The 14,987-nt window shown below is 53.0% G+C and overlaps 7 protein-coding genes across 7 annotated transcripts; 3 read left to right on the forward strand and 4 right to left on the reverse strand.

The window, feature by feature from the left end:
• Positions 1-1,609: 1,609 nt before the first annotated feature.
• On the forward strand, positions 1,610-2,683 carry Z519_03539 (uncharacterized protein; the record flags this gene model as incomplete). Its single annotated transcript, XM_016761289.1, has 2 exons — positions 1,610-1,688; positions 1,770-2,683. The coding sequence occupies 2 exons, from the start codon at positions 1,610-1,612 to the stop codon at positions 2,681-2,683; spliced, it is 993 nt and encodes a 330-aa protein (XP_016623139.1).
• A 723-nt stretch (positions 2,684-3,406) lies between these two features.
• On the reverse strand, positions 3,407-4,087 carry Z519_03540 (uncharacterized protein; the record flags this gene model as incomplete). Its single annotated transcript, XM_016761290.1, has 1 exon — positions 3,407-4,087. One exon carries the CDS (start codon positions 4,085-4,087, stop codon positions 3,407-3,409), a length of 681 nt encoding a protein of 226 aa, XP_016623140.1.
• A 269-nt stretch (positions 4,088-4,356) lies between these two features.
• Positions 4,357-5,340, reverse strand: Z519_03541 (uncharacterized protein; the record flags this gene model as incomplete). The annotated part of the gene is made up of 1 exon (XM_016761291.1): positions 4,357-5,340. The coding sequence occupies one exon, from the start codon at positions 5,338-5,340 to the stop codon at positions 4,357-4,359; it is 984 nt and encodes a 327-aa protein (XP_016623141.1).
• On the reverse strand, positions 5,341-5,913 carry Z519_03542 (uncharacterized protein; the record flags this gene model as incomplete). The annotated part of the gene is made up of 1 exon (XM_016761292.1): positions 5,341-5,913. One exon carries the CDS (start codon positions 5,911-5,913, stop codon positions 5,341-5,343), a length of 573 nt encoding a protein of 190 aa, XP_016623142.1.
• A 175-nt stretch (positions 5,914-6,088) lies between these two features.
• On the reverse strand, positions 6,089-8,917 carry Z519_03543 (uncharacterized protein; the record flags this gene model as incomplete). The annotated part of the gene is made up of 3 exons (XM_016761293.1): positions 6,089-6,901; positions 6,960-7,206; positions 7,533-8,917. 3 exons carry the CDS (start codon positions 8,915-8,917, stop codon positions 6,089-6,091), a joined length of 2,445 nt encoding a protein of 814 aa, XP_016623143.1.
• A 551-nt stretch (positions 8,918-9,468) lies between these two features.
• On the forward strand, positions 9,469-11,337 carry Z519_03544 (uncharacterized protein; the record flags this gene model as incomplete). The annotated part of the gene is made up of 4 exons (XM_016761294.1): positions 9,469-9,750; positions 9,835-10,689; positions 10,761-11,127; positions 11,204-11,337. The coding sequence occupies 4 exons, from the start codon at positions 9,469-9,471 to the stop codon at positions 11,335-11,337; spliced, it is 1,638 nt and encodes a 545-aa protein (XP_016623144.1).
• Positions 11,338-12,826: 1,489 nt separating this feature from the next.
• Z519_03545 (uncharacterized protein) lies at positions 12,827-14,956 on the forward strand (the record flags this gene model as incomplete). Its single annotated transcript, XM_016761295.1, has 1 exon — positions 12,827-14,956. The coding sequence occupies one exon, from the start codon at positions 12,827-12,829 to the stop codon at positions 14,954-14,956; it is 2,130 nt and encodes a 709-aa protein (XP_016623145.1).
• Between the last annotated feature and the right edge of the window lie 31 nt (positions 14,957-14,987).

Below are 14,987 nucleotides of genomic sequence, written 5' to 3' on the forward strand. Positions count from 1 at the left end.
GACAGAACGAACATTTTAGCACATATAGGCCTACAGCAACCACTCCGCTTCTTTTCCTCTCCAGAATGACGAAAAAGGAAGCATGTACCGACTGTCAAGTTTGCATGAAAAATAGCACAAATGTTGCCTGCCCAGCACTTCCGTTTTTGCGACACCGCAAAGTATCAGGCACGCGCCATTTTCTACAATTAGATAGTAGATCCCATAGGTGTCTCTATCTTTGACAAGGTTTACCTCTTGTATGGATCGCTTCCTGTCCTGTATAGACTTCCAAATGCAAGCAAAACAGCGATAGCCTCTTCTGCTCAGCTCTGGACGGCGTTTGTCTACACTATGTATGGTACAGGATGAGAGTTGCATAGCATAACGCCAACTCGCCGCGAGCGATGCCCCGGTCAGATGTAGAGGGAGATGCCCACGCATGCAAAATGATACTAACTCGAACAGGTAATGAGATGTATTGATTGATACATAAATTTCAATACTGTGTAAGTGATGGGTGTCTGCGCAAAGTTAGACACAAATTCCTCCCCTTTTTCTCCACAGCCTTGCCGTCAAAGTAGTCGGGTCAGCCGCTCGCTCCATCCTCTTCCATTCCACCACGACAAATATTGAACAACTTAATTCTTGAGGCGAGGCCAAAGATCGCCAAGCGAAACTTAATCTATTTGCCCCGACTGGGCAGCGAGGCCAGACATATCTTCTCATTGAGTTCGCCGCGATCTGCCAATAAGCGCCTATCTCCCGGCCCTCCCATCAATCCGGCGGAAGCGTTTGTTCCCCGTTCGACACCATTTTGGAAGCCAGCTCCCTGCATGCGCCCCATTCATAGGAATATGAACCTTCCTTTAGACGACATCCCGCTATTTGGTCTGCTCGTGGAGAATTTTGCGATGAACCTCTGGTAGTAGGCGTTACTTGGTCGTGGTCCAATGCTGCTCACCGACCCTTATTCAAGAAAATATGTTAAATATACGGGCGAAAAGCGAGACCGAATATCGATCTACTTGTCTATTGAATCTTCTTAGTATTTGTTTGTCGTCATGGCTCTGAGATCTGCCTTGGTTTCCTCAGAGTCTCCTCCCACCCACCAGAAACAACGGGGCTTTCTCCACTTTTCTTCTCCATCTGGTTTTCCCCTCCTCCTTTCGTGATCTGCGAGGCTCAGCCTTGCGCAAAGGCAGACGGATCTTCGGTCTCCACCACCCACCTTTACTCCCTTCTCCACCCCATCCATTGGGTTGTTTGTCAATAGATCGCGAGCGAACGAGGGCTGAACCAGACACGTTTGATCACGCAATGTCTATGAAGGATGGGAAGACCAAACTCAATGGCCGTCCATGGAGAGCTGCACAACTATAAGAAAGCAGTCTGCACCCTGCTTTCCTCGAATCTTCCATCCTTCAGCATCTTCTACCTTCTTGCCTCTTCATACTTGGACATCTTCTTGTGTAGATACTTCGGCATATTGCTCTTTATCGTCTTCAACACTTGCTTCGGCCTTAGCCTCGCCATCACCAAGCACTTCAGGAACCTCAACCTTCTCTCTTTGCCTAGACAACATCAACGGAGAGGATTCATGTTCACGCAACTTATGCAGTGAATTTTGATGGCCTTCACGAGCACAGCGTACATCTCCGGGTCTCTCATCGCCGCAGCTGTCACTGTTGCGAGCTCGTTGTACGCCTGTAAGTTGAAGAGAACACCAACTTAGCCGTGACGGACGACCGAAGAACTAACACAGCTTTGACAGTCAATATCATTTGAAGACATCATCCACACGGTTTCTATCATGCGGTTCTCAGTTGCCGCCTCGGTTGCGCTCATCGTTGCCCGGATGGGCATCCTTGTCTCTGCCCTGCCCACCTACATCAACGACGCGGGCATCAAAACGATCGCCAAGAGGCCCTCTCCGACGCCGGGAACCATCCCTCCTATTGCGTGCTACGGCGCAGCGGAGTACACCTCTGCCGCAAATAAGCAGGGGGAAGCAGAATGGGCTGCGCCAGAAGATGGCGCTGAAACAACTGCAACAGAGGCCTTGAAGGCAAAAGCTGAAGCGCCCGACGAGATCGTCAGCGCCAACCCCAGCGCGCTGGCGGAGATACAGGATCGCCGCGACGGCTACATAGGCCAGTCGATTGTGTACAACAACTGCCCCTTTCCCGTGCACAACAACATTGTGCACGCGCCGCGTCCTGGGCTCGATGCCCCGCCGGAGGAGATTTACTCCATCCTCCACCCAGGTGCGGAGCTCTCGCACCCCTTCGCCCACGACCCTCGCATGGGCATCAGCTGGAAACTGTGGCGCACCGACATCGAGAACACGGCGCCGGTCCAGTTCGAGTGGACCTGGGACAACACCTTCCAGAGGACCTGGTACGATCTCAGCATGATTAATGCCGGAGATGCCGGGTGGCTCAACGAGGACGCCCATAATGGGGAAGCCATCGTCAGCGACGAGGACGGGTTGGGCGCGTACGTTGGCAAGGTCGGCATCAGGTATGCCTTCAAGGACGAGGGCATCACCCTGGTCCCAGACGTCACTGAGGGCAACTGTGTCCCGCTAGAGTGTGCGCCTGGCGAGGAGTATTGTACGGCTTCGTACAACGTCCACAACGACTGGGGCCAGCAGCATGACTGCAGGGAGCGGGTCGACTTGAAGTTGACGCTGTGTGGTTGAGGAAGGGAAAGGAGGAGGGAAGTGGTGAGGAGGGCGTCTCCTCTGACAAGAACGAGAAGGAGGCACAGCGACTCAGCGCCCTCAGACAGAATGAGTATCGACGCCAGACTTGAACGACGATGATCAAGACCACGACGAAAGGATGGAATGCAAGACAACCCAATCCGACGACGCCCCGAATAGAGATGAGAGCCCGGACACTGGAGAATCCACCGAGGATCGCAACAGCGAAGCCACATCCAGAAGCTCCATTGATCGGATGATGAGAGAACGGAGGCGCAGACGTCCTCACTCACCGTGCAAGCAACACACGCTCAGGCAAGCATATTTCATCTGGTATTACCCAACTGATTTGGAGCAAGCCTGGAGGACTGGCGCTCAACTGCTCTTTTGGCCTTGCTTCCTGGTTGGTCTTTGAGTTGACAGCGTTTCTGAATCTCCTTGCTTTGCCGTTGTGGGATCCAAACAAAGACGACGCCTGCTTCATAGAGGGCGGCCGCATAGATGACGGGTTGGGAGTAGCTCAGATGGTTTCGGTTTGCTGAACCCCATAGACTTCAATCGTATTAGAGCATCATCCATGGAATCACACGTGCTTGATTTTCCTCAAAGCGCCTGATTGTGATCGCCGCAGCACACGTTGCCCCAAGAGCAATTCAAAGGCATTCATTCCCGCTTAAGAATCAGATCGACACACTCTCCGACAGAAGCTTCGGCGCATTTTCACACCTCCTTCCCACCGCCCAGTTTCTTCCTGAACACCTTGCGCTCCACTTCGCGTATCTTCTCCTTCTCTTCCATCTCCCTCTCGATTTCGCGGAGCCTTGCCTCCCTCTCGTCGAGTTTCCGCTTCAACAGCGCTGCCGTCTCCTCACGGACGCGCGATATTTCTTCCTTTTCTTGCTCGCTCAGTCCCACCTCACCGTTCGCGGCCGGGAGGTGGCTCGCGTTGTTGTTCTTCTCTGCCGCCGCGAGGACCTGCGCCCGTAACTTTTCGAACCCGTACTTGTTGAGTTCGGCTTCCGTGAACGGTTGCAAGGTTATTGGGCTCATGTTTGGAGCGCTGATCAGTGCCTCGGCGGGTACTTTCACTGATGGTAGAGATGGATGGATTGGCGTGGTGCGCAAAGCTGAGTCGAGGGGGACAGGCCCGGTAGTTGGAAGGGTAGTCGTGAAGGCAGTCGCGGAATTTGAAGGAGTTGAGACTGATGCCGCTGCTGCCATTGTAGGGGCAGTGGGCGAAGTCATTATCAGGTCGCCTTCGCCATCTTGTGCAGGTTTTGAGGGTGGACCTGATGCGATTCCAGCCGTGGCATTGGAGGGCTGATCTGTGCTTCCATCTACAGCAGAAATGCTCGCCTGCGCCGAAACTGGCGACGGCGCTTTCGACGGATCTTCTGCCATTCAGTACCTAGCAGTCGGCTGGTTGCTCGAGTGCCAGAAATTGAAGATTCGAAGGATTCTTTGAAGATGCGGCCAATTGGCCGCTTACTTTGACGTACTAGATATACGGTGAAACATTAAGCGGAAGCCGAAGAACAATATTTAGAATTTCAGTTGTTGACTTTCGTCTTCAATTGTGCTGATGTAATACCAGAAGTCGTCGATTCCGATACTTTCCACGACTGCCGCTCAATCAAGCGATATGCTCAATATAAATGAGTGTTCTCACGTCAAACGCGCAAAGTGACAAATTGCCCGACTCCGGGTATGCCATTGGCAACCACATACACCACATACGGTCCAGGGGCGAGTTGGATCCCTTCTGGCAAAGATGCCTCAACTCTTCTTCGACCGTCGCTCAGAGTTTCACAACCATCGTTCTCGAGGATCACCATCGCCTGACCCATGTGAACCGAGTGCGTGACGAACCCTCCACTGTAGAGAACAAGGTCCAGGTTCCTAACTTGTTCGTCAATGATGAATTCGACACTGAATCTTGTCCCAGCCGCCAGGGTGTAGGTTGAAAGGCCGATGTCTCTGGGCCTTCGAGATGCCTTGACGCCACGCAAATATGGCGGGGTCCAAATCTCAATCCTAAATTCGGTGGGAAAGGCTCTGTATTGATTGTGGACCTCGACATGTTGCAGAATGACTGGCATTTCATTTGGATTACTTCCCGCAATGAGGACTGTTCCATCCAGGAGTAGTAAGGCGACAGAGTGATACAGCCTGGCAATTGTTGTCGTTCCGGATACAGTCCACGTATTCGATCTCGGATCATAGACTAGGGCTTCCAAGGCCGGATTTGTAGCCAGTCCAAACCCTTGGGCACCTGTGTGGCAGCCGTTGATCCAGAGCACAGTGCCATCAAGAAGTAAGACCCCTTCTACCATACCTCGGGCCCCTGGCATCCCGGTCATTTGCCATATAGGATCTTGACTCATCGGCTTCAGCCTTCCGCAGCTTGATTCACACTTGCTGTCAATTGCTTGTGTTTGTCCTCCACCACAAATCATGATTTCAGGCTCGTAGTTGTTCTCTGCTTGTAATGGTAACATGACGCTCCCACCTGTGTTTGGATAGGTCCTGTGCATTCCCGGCATGAGGGGCATCTTCTTGACAGTTTCGTTGGCAGCCACATCAAAGATCTCTGAAGAAGTATCTGAAAAAATGAAGAGCAAGCCGTCGGGCATAAGGTGCAGGAAAGGGTACATCTAGTACGGCATGGTGTTATCCAAGATGTCCATCGGTATATTGTCGCCTTCGCTGACACCGTTCACATCGAGGATCTCGTAGGTGGGGTTATTGTTGCTGAAGTTGAATTGACTTTGTCCGTTCAAACTGCCTGCTGCAACAAAGATCCTGCCATCCGCTAGGGTCTGTGCCGACGCGTACCATCTGTTTGAGGCTAACTTATTCCCAGGCTCTTTCCATGAATAATTGCCACCTTCGTCTTCAATGTAACGAATCGCGTCAAAGCCGTCCTCGACGGTAGGATCGAGCCAGAGCAAGGGGGCGTTCCCGCCGACGGTGACAAGTCGTCCATCCGCCAGAAACGTTCCACCGCAGCAAAAAGGGTTTGTCATGACAGACAAGGGAGCCAGATGGTGGGTATCTGGATCGTACAGAGAGGAGTATGCCCAGCGATTGTTCGGTAAGCGCAGTTCTGAGTAGTCTTCAACTTTGTCCAGAAATACCACCTTGCCCGTGGGAGGTAAGATAGCAGCGTGCATGGCAGGCACTCCAGAGCGCGCGATAACGCTGAAAGGGCTATAAGCAATATCCATTGCTAAGATATTTGTGTATCGTAACCCTGTTGACGGGATATGTAAGGGTTTGGCGGAAGAGTTCGGTAGAAAGACAGGCCGGAAGGCATGCATATAGAATGGGTTTGTCGAGGGTTGAGAAGGCACGTCCATACATGTTACGTACCTTCGAGATGCATTCCATTCCCAAATACCATCATCCTCCCTTCCAAATATCCCATAGGCCCATCAAGTCGCCCACTCGATCCTTGACCACCTCAATCACCTGCTCCCCAAACTCGGTACATCTCCTGCTTTCATTGACTCGGCCGAAGCCGTCATGCTCTACAATGATACAATCAAGAGCCGCCTCTAGCGTCCTCGATAGTGATTCGTGTCCCGAGCAAAGCCTTAAAGACTCACCGCCAGAGCCAGCGAAGACAGATTCCAAGCTAACGGCTGCAGGAGCCCTCCTGGACCTTGGTGCCGCTTGATTCGACCGGGATTCGTGAGCTGCACCAATCTCGAGAGTGACCTCTACAAGGACGAGGATATGTCTTGATATCCGTGAAATCTGCGTGATGTTTCTCGTCAAATCTCCCAGCAACGCATTGCTTTGGACGAGGCCACTCCGACGATGCGTGGCTGACACCGTCTGTCCTAATCCTTGGACCAGGACGATATCTTTCAGCCGGGTGCGGTTGCCGCCCTCTGCGCCAATCGGCTCATTATTCGCCTGAGTCCTTCTATACAAATCTTGACTGACCTCCGCTAAGCTTTCTGCCAGTCCCTCCAGGTCAAAATACTGCAGCAGTCGAACAGGTTTGAGAAGTTCAATCGCGGCTTTAGAATTGGACATGGTGTTTGCCAGAAGCACGTGAAGCATCGGGATGGCTTGAGAGGTATGAGGAGTCACAATATACACATTCGGCAGTGCAGCTGGATTCGACGACAACACGGTTGGTGATGAGCGGGTTTGGACCTGGGAGTTGAGGAGTGCTGCGGCGAGCGTTTGCAAAGCGAGTGGCCTCTAGAGTGCCATCAAGCGGTCAGTTGTCGAGGGAGAGGAGACTGGAGCACTCACTTACCTTTCTCCTTGGTGAATTATCCTCCTCTTTACCTGCCGACCCAATGCCAACAACTCTTCCACCGCTCCACAGAGCAGCAAATGACCGGTCGAGGCCTTCAATTTGGATGCTCCCCATCTCGGTTGCGAGCGGTCTTTCCTCCGGCTTCATCTCCCCGCGATGGGCGCTAGGTCCCTCCATATCTAGGAACATAGATGCTCGGACTGGCTCGACCAGGGTTGAAGCCAGCGCATCCATTGTGGAAGCTCTAGGTGGACGGATAAGAAAAGAGACAATGACCGGGAGCCTTAGTCAATTGGGAGGTCGATTCTTCTATATGACTGGGAATCTACTCTGACTGATAGACCCAGGATAGCAAGTCCTACTAGACGAAGAGCGAAGGGGAAATGAACCGACTGTCATTACATATTTCAAATGACACCAGTCTGTCATTCGAACGCTTTGAATTGCTCTCATTGTATTTCGAAGGGCACGGAGGACCAACTGGACTAGATCACCTCAAATTTGCCTAGAAGTACTAGCTGTTGTGGTCGCATTCATCTAGAGGCCCTGAGAGAATTCAATATGACGCACGGCTTGCAAACCGAATCAAACCAAGAGCATATTGCCTTAGCATCCCGCTCGCGCCAGATCCGCCACAAAAACGTCTTGGTCGCTTCTTGTACGACTGGCATAAATTGATCAACGTACTCATCCACGTCCTGGACTGCCTTGGTCCGCGCGACCGGGTCTCGAATCTCGATCGCAGCAATAACGAATGGGAGCGTCACAAATCGGATGGGTCGTTGTGTCGTCCGTCGAGCCAGCTCGAGTTCCGTAATCACCTCGCGCGACCAGATATCCGCCCGAACGTCCTCCTGTCCAAATTTATGTTGCAGTCGGTGAGCCATCAGCAGGGCTGCCAATCGGTATACCCTAGCTTGAGCCAGGAGGTGGACCACTTCGGCTGATGAGAAGTCGTGGACGAAACGGTCTGGTGGATATGGCTGCCACGCGTTCACGGCAGTATGGATCCTCTCGAGATGCTGGTGCAAGGTGAATATGAAACTGGCGTTGCTAGCATCGATCAGCGAGTGGCTGATGACGCAGAGATCGTAATAGTAGGGGAGCAATGGGAGGCAGAGCCCCAAGTGGCGATCCACGCGTCCGGGTGCCGGGGACGGGATCCTCAATGTCGGCTTTCGGCGGTGGACCGCGCAGTCCATGGTCTCCAACAAGACAAAAAAGATGAGCTGAGGCTCTGTTCCGGGGATGGACGCGGCGGGCTCAATAAAAGGACTGGCAGCACTGAGGCAGTAGTGGCAGATGTCGGGTACACCAACACCAACGGCTCCATAGATAGAGAGTGCCAATACGATCCCCAGGGTAAGACATAACGCGGCATCCTCTGAACTGGCAACTGACAGCGTCCGCAACGTTCTCATGGCGGAGGATGCATGGCAGAGATTCGCATCCACATCCACATTGATCGAGCTTTCGGCGTGAAATGCTTTCAAACCGCCCGCATAGGCAAGATAGGCATCTTTGAGTACCGGCCAAGCCGCCGGCAACTTGAACGGGGCCTCCAACGACCGCCGTTCGGCATCTTCGAAGCTGGGGCTAACCACGTAGAACTGCAGGGTTTGGGGTTGGTACAGGAGAAACATGATCAATTCCCTCTCCTCCGGGCACAGGTCAGGGACATCGCGTAGCCAGGCGCCAACATGGCGTTGAAACTGAGCGTTGGTGCTCGATGGGCTTGATGCTGTTTGAGAGGCCGAGTGCTCTCGATGTCGTGGTCGTGGTCTTCGACCGGCTGGTCGCTGTGGACGCACAGTCAGGCAAACCTGAGCCAGCCTGTCGCATCTGACACAGGTCGAAGTTATCGACGCACGCTCGCACCGTTCCTTGAGCTCGTAGCATCGGTCACATGCAGCCCGCACTCCACGGCGCCGGAGCGTGAGAGAGACCGATGCCATTCCAGTCACTCAGATAGATCCAGGTTGCCAGCAAAGGAAGGGTGAAGGAGAACAGCAGTGACTTGTGAGAAGCTAACAAGTACGGGTCGTCTTAGAAAGAATCTTGGATGGCCAACAGGATACTCGGTACTCGCCCCCAACGATCAGCTAGGAAGGAGGTAAGCAAGAGGCTTGGAAAACTGAAGAATAGCCTTTCGGAGGTCGAAGGCCTAAGCTTCTAATAGGCCGGTGATGCGCGATACATGGACCGGAACGATGACCGGAGGATTTTCCCCAGAGAGTGTTGAAGCTGAAGCTTGTACTTCGAATGTCTTGACCATTTTAGAACCGGAACCGGTGAAATCTCGAGAGACTCAAGTGCTCAGCTATGAGACTATGCGCCTCCGCCAAAATTCCTCCCTGCAAGATGCTTGGTCTACCATTAAAACAAAGAGTCGAGGCCTTGGAGTATAAAGTATGCCCGAGAGGACCTGGACATCCCCTTTTTACAGCAGAAGCACTCAACCCATTGCCCCTTCACCCCTTCGAAGGTACCGTAGGAAACGAGCACCATGTCGAAAGTCTACCGGGACTACAAAATCGTCGCGGCCGAGAAGCAGTTGGAACGTCAGACTAAGATCCCCAAAGAGTGGCTGCTTCCTTCCGACCAATACCTCGGGGCCACAAATGTCATGCAAGTGCCGCCGACATGTGGCATCTTGAGCGAGATCGAGTGTCAAATCACCTCCGACTTTGACGCCACCGCGCTCCTGGAGAAGCTCAAGGATGGAGTGTGGTCGGCCGAACAGGTCACGGTCGCCTTCTGCAAGAGGGCAGCCATTGCTCAGCAGTTGGTTTGTCAACCCCTGACTCCCCTCCTTCGTCTCGCAGCATTGCTCTTTCATATATAATAATACATCAGCTCACCGGCGCGACAGACCAACTGTTTAACCGAGATCTTTTTTGACAAAGCCATCGAGCGAGCGCGTGCACTGGACCGCGAACGGCAAGAAAATCCTGAAAAGCCGCTCCGTCCGTTTCACGGCCTTCCAATCTCGCTCAAAGATAGCTTCCAAGTTGCGGGATATGATACGTCGACCGGATTGGCATGCTTTGTCAACGAACCGGCAGACGAAGGCAGTGGTACCGCAACCATGCTGCTGGAATTGGGCGCAGTGCTCTACTGCAAGACCAATCTTCCACAAACAATCATGACTGGTGATAGCCATAACAATGTCTTCGGCAGGACCTTGAACCCTCGCAATACGGCATTGACGGCCGGTGGAAGCACCGGTGGCGAGGGCGCCCTTCTTGCCCTTCGAGGAAGCGTGCTCGGTGTCGGGACAGACATTGGCGGGAGCATTCGTGTGCCCTCCGTCTGCAACGACCTCTATGGATTTCGACCCAGTGTCGGACTGGTCCCGCACGGGGGCGTGAGGGACCTCACCACTCCTGGAACGGATGGAGTGCGCTCGTCGGCCGGCCCCATGGCGACGTCGCTTCGGGATGCTGCTCTTTTCCTCAAAACCACTATGCAGGCAGAAACTTGGCGCTATGACAGCACAGTGATTTCTCTGCCATGGGTGAACCGCGAACCCAAGCAAAAGCTTCGGATTGGCCTTGTCCTGGATGATGGTATTTACACTCCTTCGCCACCGGTTCGACGTGGCCTCAAAAAGGCAGCGGATCTTCTCCAAGGAAGCGACAATATTGAGCTCGTTCCTCTTGCATTGCCCAACGTCAGAGACCATTATGACGACCTGATCAGGTACTGGACATTGCTGGGAAGCGAAGTGAGTTGCGATGTGGCTCCCCAGTGGTAAAGTTCGAGACAAATCTGACGTGAAATTTCTTCCATCTCCAGAACTACCTTGAGCTCTTCTCCCGGACGGGGGAGCCCGAGATCCCTTCTGTCAAGGCCATTGGCCTGAATTCCTTCCCAGGTACTGACCTGCGCGGCTTCTTTGACCTCAACGTGCGTCGTCAAGCAGCTGCACGCGACTATCTCAAGCTCTTCCGTGACAATGGCATCGATGCCATCTTGATGCCGCCGGCCCAGCACACCGCCGTGCCCCTGGACAAATGGACGACGGCCACCTACACTGGCCTGTGGAATTATCTCGACTACCCCGCCATCGTCATTCCCGTTGATACGGTGTGCGAGTCCGACGTCGTGGATGACCTCAGCAATGCCAAATACGGCGCCGAGGATGCTCGCATGTATAGTCTTTGTATGCAAATCACCCCCTCAAGTCCCCTATAAGCCCCATGAAGATTGACAAAATTTCTGACTTTTCACCTTGTTAGACACGGGACCTGAAGACTATAAAGACGCGCCGATATGTGTGCAGCTGGTTGGGTACCGTTATGCAGACGAAGCATTAGCCAACACAGCCGCCCTGGTAGATTCGATCGTCAATGGCACCAAATACGGGGGCTGAATACTCGGCAGAGAGCCTGTTAGACGCTTTGATCCCCACGCTTGGGTATATGGCTGGGGATGCACGACACGTGCATTAGGAAGAATGGGGTGAGAAAGAAAAACAGGGTTGGAAGGGGTTGGGCGGGGTCCAAGGGGGAAGGATTCGATTTCAGGCAGATAGATACCCTGAAGTCTCGCCACCGTTGGCAGAATCGTAAATCCAGAGCAATGAATGGTCCGTTTCCTGGCATAGTCGTGACTCGAGAGACCATGATGCTCCGGCGAGCGGCTATGACCCTAGGAGAAGGCGGCGGTTGTCGTCGCATCCACCAAAGTATGACACTTAACCACTCGAACGCCTGACCGCTGCCTGAGTTTTGTTTCTGGGGCGAAGTATTTGCGGATTCTGCCATCACGACCTGTCTTCTCTGTGTTCTACTAATTTCAAGCCCCGGTGACTGCCCCGATCTGTCTGGTCGCTATCCAGCGAACCGTTGCCCGTGCTGATTAGCCCTAGCATTTACTCATCCACACCTTGGTCAGTAACAAAGTCGCCATGATCATGGCAGATAAAGATGCGTAAAAAGCTTGCCCGGAACTCTTGAGCGACTCAGCCTGGCCGTGCCGCTTTTATAACCTCTTAATATAACCTTCGCACTCCTACTTCATCCCGATCTGCTCGTCCACATGCAGCGCCAACAAGGACCCTAAATTAGCAGCGTTTCAACTATCCCCTCTTTTTACGCCTACGAGGTACGACCGACCCTCAACTTCTACCCTCCCTCATCATGAAGTACCAACAGCCCCCATTCAGCCCTCTCGGGCTGTAATTTCCCTCTTCTAAAATACGACGCTCCCCAAACCACGGTTCTGTCATCCCCGTCGTCGGGGCCCTCGTCCAATCTCGTAACTTCGTAAATGACTATAAACAACGAGCGTGAAATACGGCAGGGAACCAAGAATGTTCCTGAGTATGGTGAAGGTAATTTCGGAAACTAGAGCGTTGCAAGACCGGGCTGTGCGACGCAGGGGACCAGCTTTCAGCAATTTCACAGACAACACAGACTTGAAGCTAAAGCGGGTGGTAGGCCCGAAAATCAAGGAGCGGGACGTACCGCATGATCGGCCACCAGGTCCCAACCCGATGTACTTCGTACGAGGTATTCCCTTTCCAGTTCGGCGCCTATTGACCATAATCCTTATATCAGCGACCAACCACTTCTCGAAGAGGTTGACCTGGTGCAGCATCTCGATGTAAAACTGATGCCATGTACGGCTTAGCTGAAAACCCAACCCCCATCCACCCCCTGGTCGACTGTTACGTCGTGCTGGCGGTCTCGTTTGGCGTGCTGCTGCAGCCTAAATGGGGTGCCTTTCCACGAGGTACCGAGTACCCAGTGCCTGTCATGAAATGTTCATTATTTTTCTACCCTGAAAAGTTAAGTTAAGTTCTCTCGAGTGCCCAATACGACGCAGCCAGTACATTTCTCGCCGCCGGAAGGGAAGAGATGAAGTTTGGGCTTTCATACGACAGACCCGCTCATGAGCCGAAAGCCGAAAGCTCACAGACATTGATCCCGAAGGCCACAACACGCTCTTCTACTTCACACCTCAATGTCTCGTTCATTGTTGGCGCATTGCACAAAACTTGGCAAGCGCTGACGAGGGTATTCAGTCGCAGCGCTCTCCGGGATGATCTGCCCTTCAAAGCCACCGAGAGAGCATCATGCTACACCTTTCTCCTGCATTTGGTGCCGCTTGGAGGGGCTGCTGTTATCACGTCATTCAATCTGTATGGGTACTGGGTTGGGAAAGAGCTTTCAGGGATCAATAATGAGAATGCCCCAAAGGAACTGGCGCTGCAGTTGACGGCAAAGCTCCACGAGTTGCTCATCCTGGCGTCTCTTAGCGAAGCACTGCTAACTCATGTGCTGAAGAGCTTGGCCATCGGACATGGGCTGCCGTTTGGATCTCTCACGGTTTTCACCAAATTCAAAGATCTGTCCTACGTCTGGTCTCGAGACTTTTGGGCAATGTGTGCCACCAACTACGCTCGGAAATCGCTGCTGGTGCCGCTGATATTGATGTGTACCATGCTCGGCCTCGCCATCGGGCCGTCCTCGGCGACGGCTCTGATTCCGAGGCTCGACATCTGGCCTGCTGGGCAGGCAATCATGACACTGAACACCTCTAGTGATCTGCTATGGCCTTCAACTCTTGAACCAAGCGCCACTGGTTCTGCAATTTGTGATGATTCCACCCTGGGGTGCTTCAATCCTCTGACCTGGGATTCAATTGCGGCCAATTTTTTCTCCTACTGGGCGCGCACCACAACAGGCGGAGGCACGGCATCCCCTCAACGTATCAGCGTACCGAGCATCTCGTCGTTGCGAACTATGGACATCCGACTCAAAGGCTCTTTAGGTGCCTCAAAACCAGATTTCACTCTGGTATCGATTCAGCATGCCGTCATAGGCGACATGGTCAACAGCTTCCGATTCTTGACTTTCCCTTCCCGCTCTGCTAAATGCCGAAAAACGTGGAGTCCGGCTATGTGCTCGTACCAAGACGTTTCTTGGTTCGTGAGCGCTATGCAGCCAGTCGTCATTACAGGGTGTTTGGAAACTCCACTCAACACTTCCTTGGTCAGATTTCCTATCATCAGCCATGGTCTGAGTCCGTTGGAGACCACGCCCATAATGTTGAATGCAAGTTTTGGAGACCAGACGCAGCCACAATTTCACTGGGTCACCCTTGGTGATTCACAGTTACTGAATGCTTCTATTGGCGCCGTCGTGAGGCTCAGAACTTCAACAGGTGCCAGAGATTTTGCCTGCTCGATCCAAGCACAGTGGGCGAACTCGATTACCTCAACGAGCTACACCAGCACCGATTACGTTATCGGTGGCGCTGTTCCGGGATTGGATTATGCGATGCCTATTGACAAAAAGTACAAAAGCCAGACTGTAACAATCGACTCTCGATGGGCGCAGCAGTTTGTCGAGAGCCCAGCCCGACCCCAGACGAATACCACCGCATTCGAAAATTTCATGTCTCTCGGAGGCACATCGAGTAATCTGTCTATAAAATTGGAAGTAATTTTATCTGTACTTTTTGCAGAGAGCATGGCCCACACAGGCTCAGGGACCGTGCCTTTATCCATCACGAGCAATAACCTCTTTCTCAAAATACATGGAAGTTTGGTCCAGCAAGGTCAGGTGGCGCCGGCAACGGCGTCGGCAGCAAATCGGACAGCTTTCATCCTGAAGACGTCCATGACCGGCTACGGCTACGGGCTGTACACAATGTCCGGGCTGTCGATGTCCACCCTGATCTCCATTGTCCTGCTGTGCCTGTACTCGGCCTTCGCCATGGTGCACCTGGTGTGGTTGTGCATTTCCAAGGATCCATATATTGTGTCGTGGCGTGAGGAGAGGGACATGCTCGTGACGTGCCTGTGGTCGAGGTTTAGACCTTCAGTGCTGCAGGTGGAGCTTGGAGAGGGCGAAGGACAAGAGATGAAGCGCCAGGATCGAGATGAAAACGTAAGCATTCTGAAGGATATTGTGCTTATGAGGAGCAGGAAAGGACGAGCGGAGCTGTCGTTTCGGAGGAGGGATTGGCCAGAGGAAATCTGATTCTCGTCCATACGGTACAGGGCACGCTGGA

This window comes from Cladophialophora bantiana (assembly GCF_000835475.1).
Source record: "Cladophialophora bantiana CBS 173.52 unplaced genomic scaffold supercont1.4, whole genome shotgun sequence".
Taxonomy (NCBI): domain Eukaryota; kingdom Fungi; phylum Ascomycota; class Eurotiomycetes; order Chaetothyriales; family Herpotrichiellaceae; genus Cladophialophora; species Cladophialophora bantiana.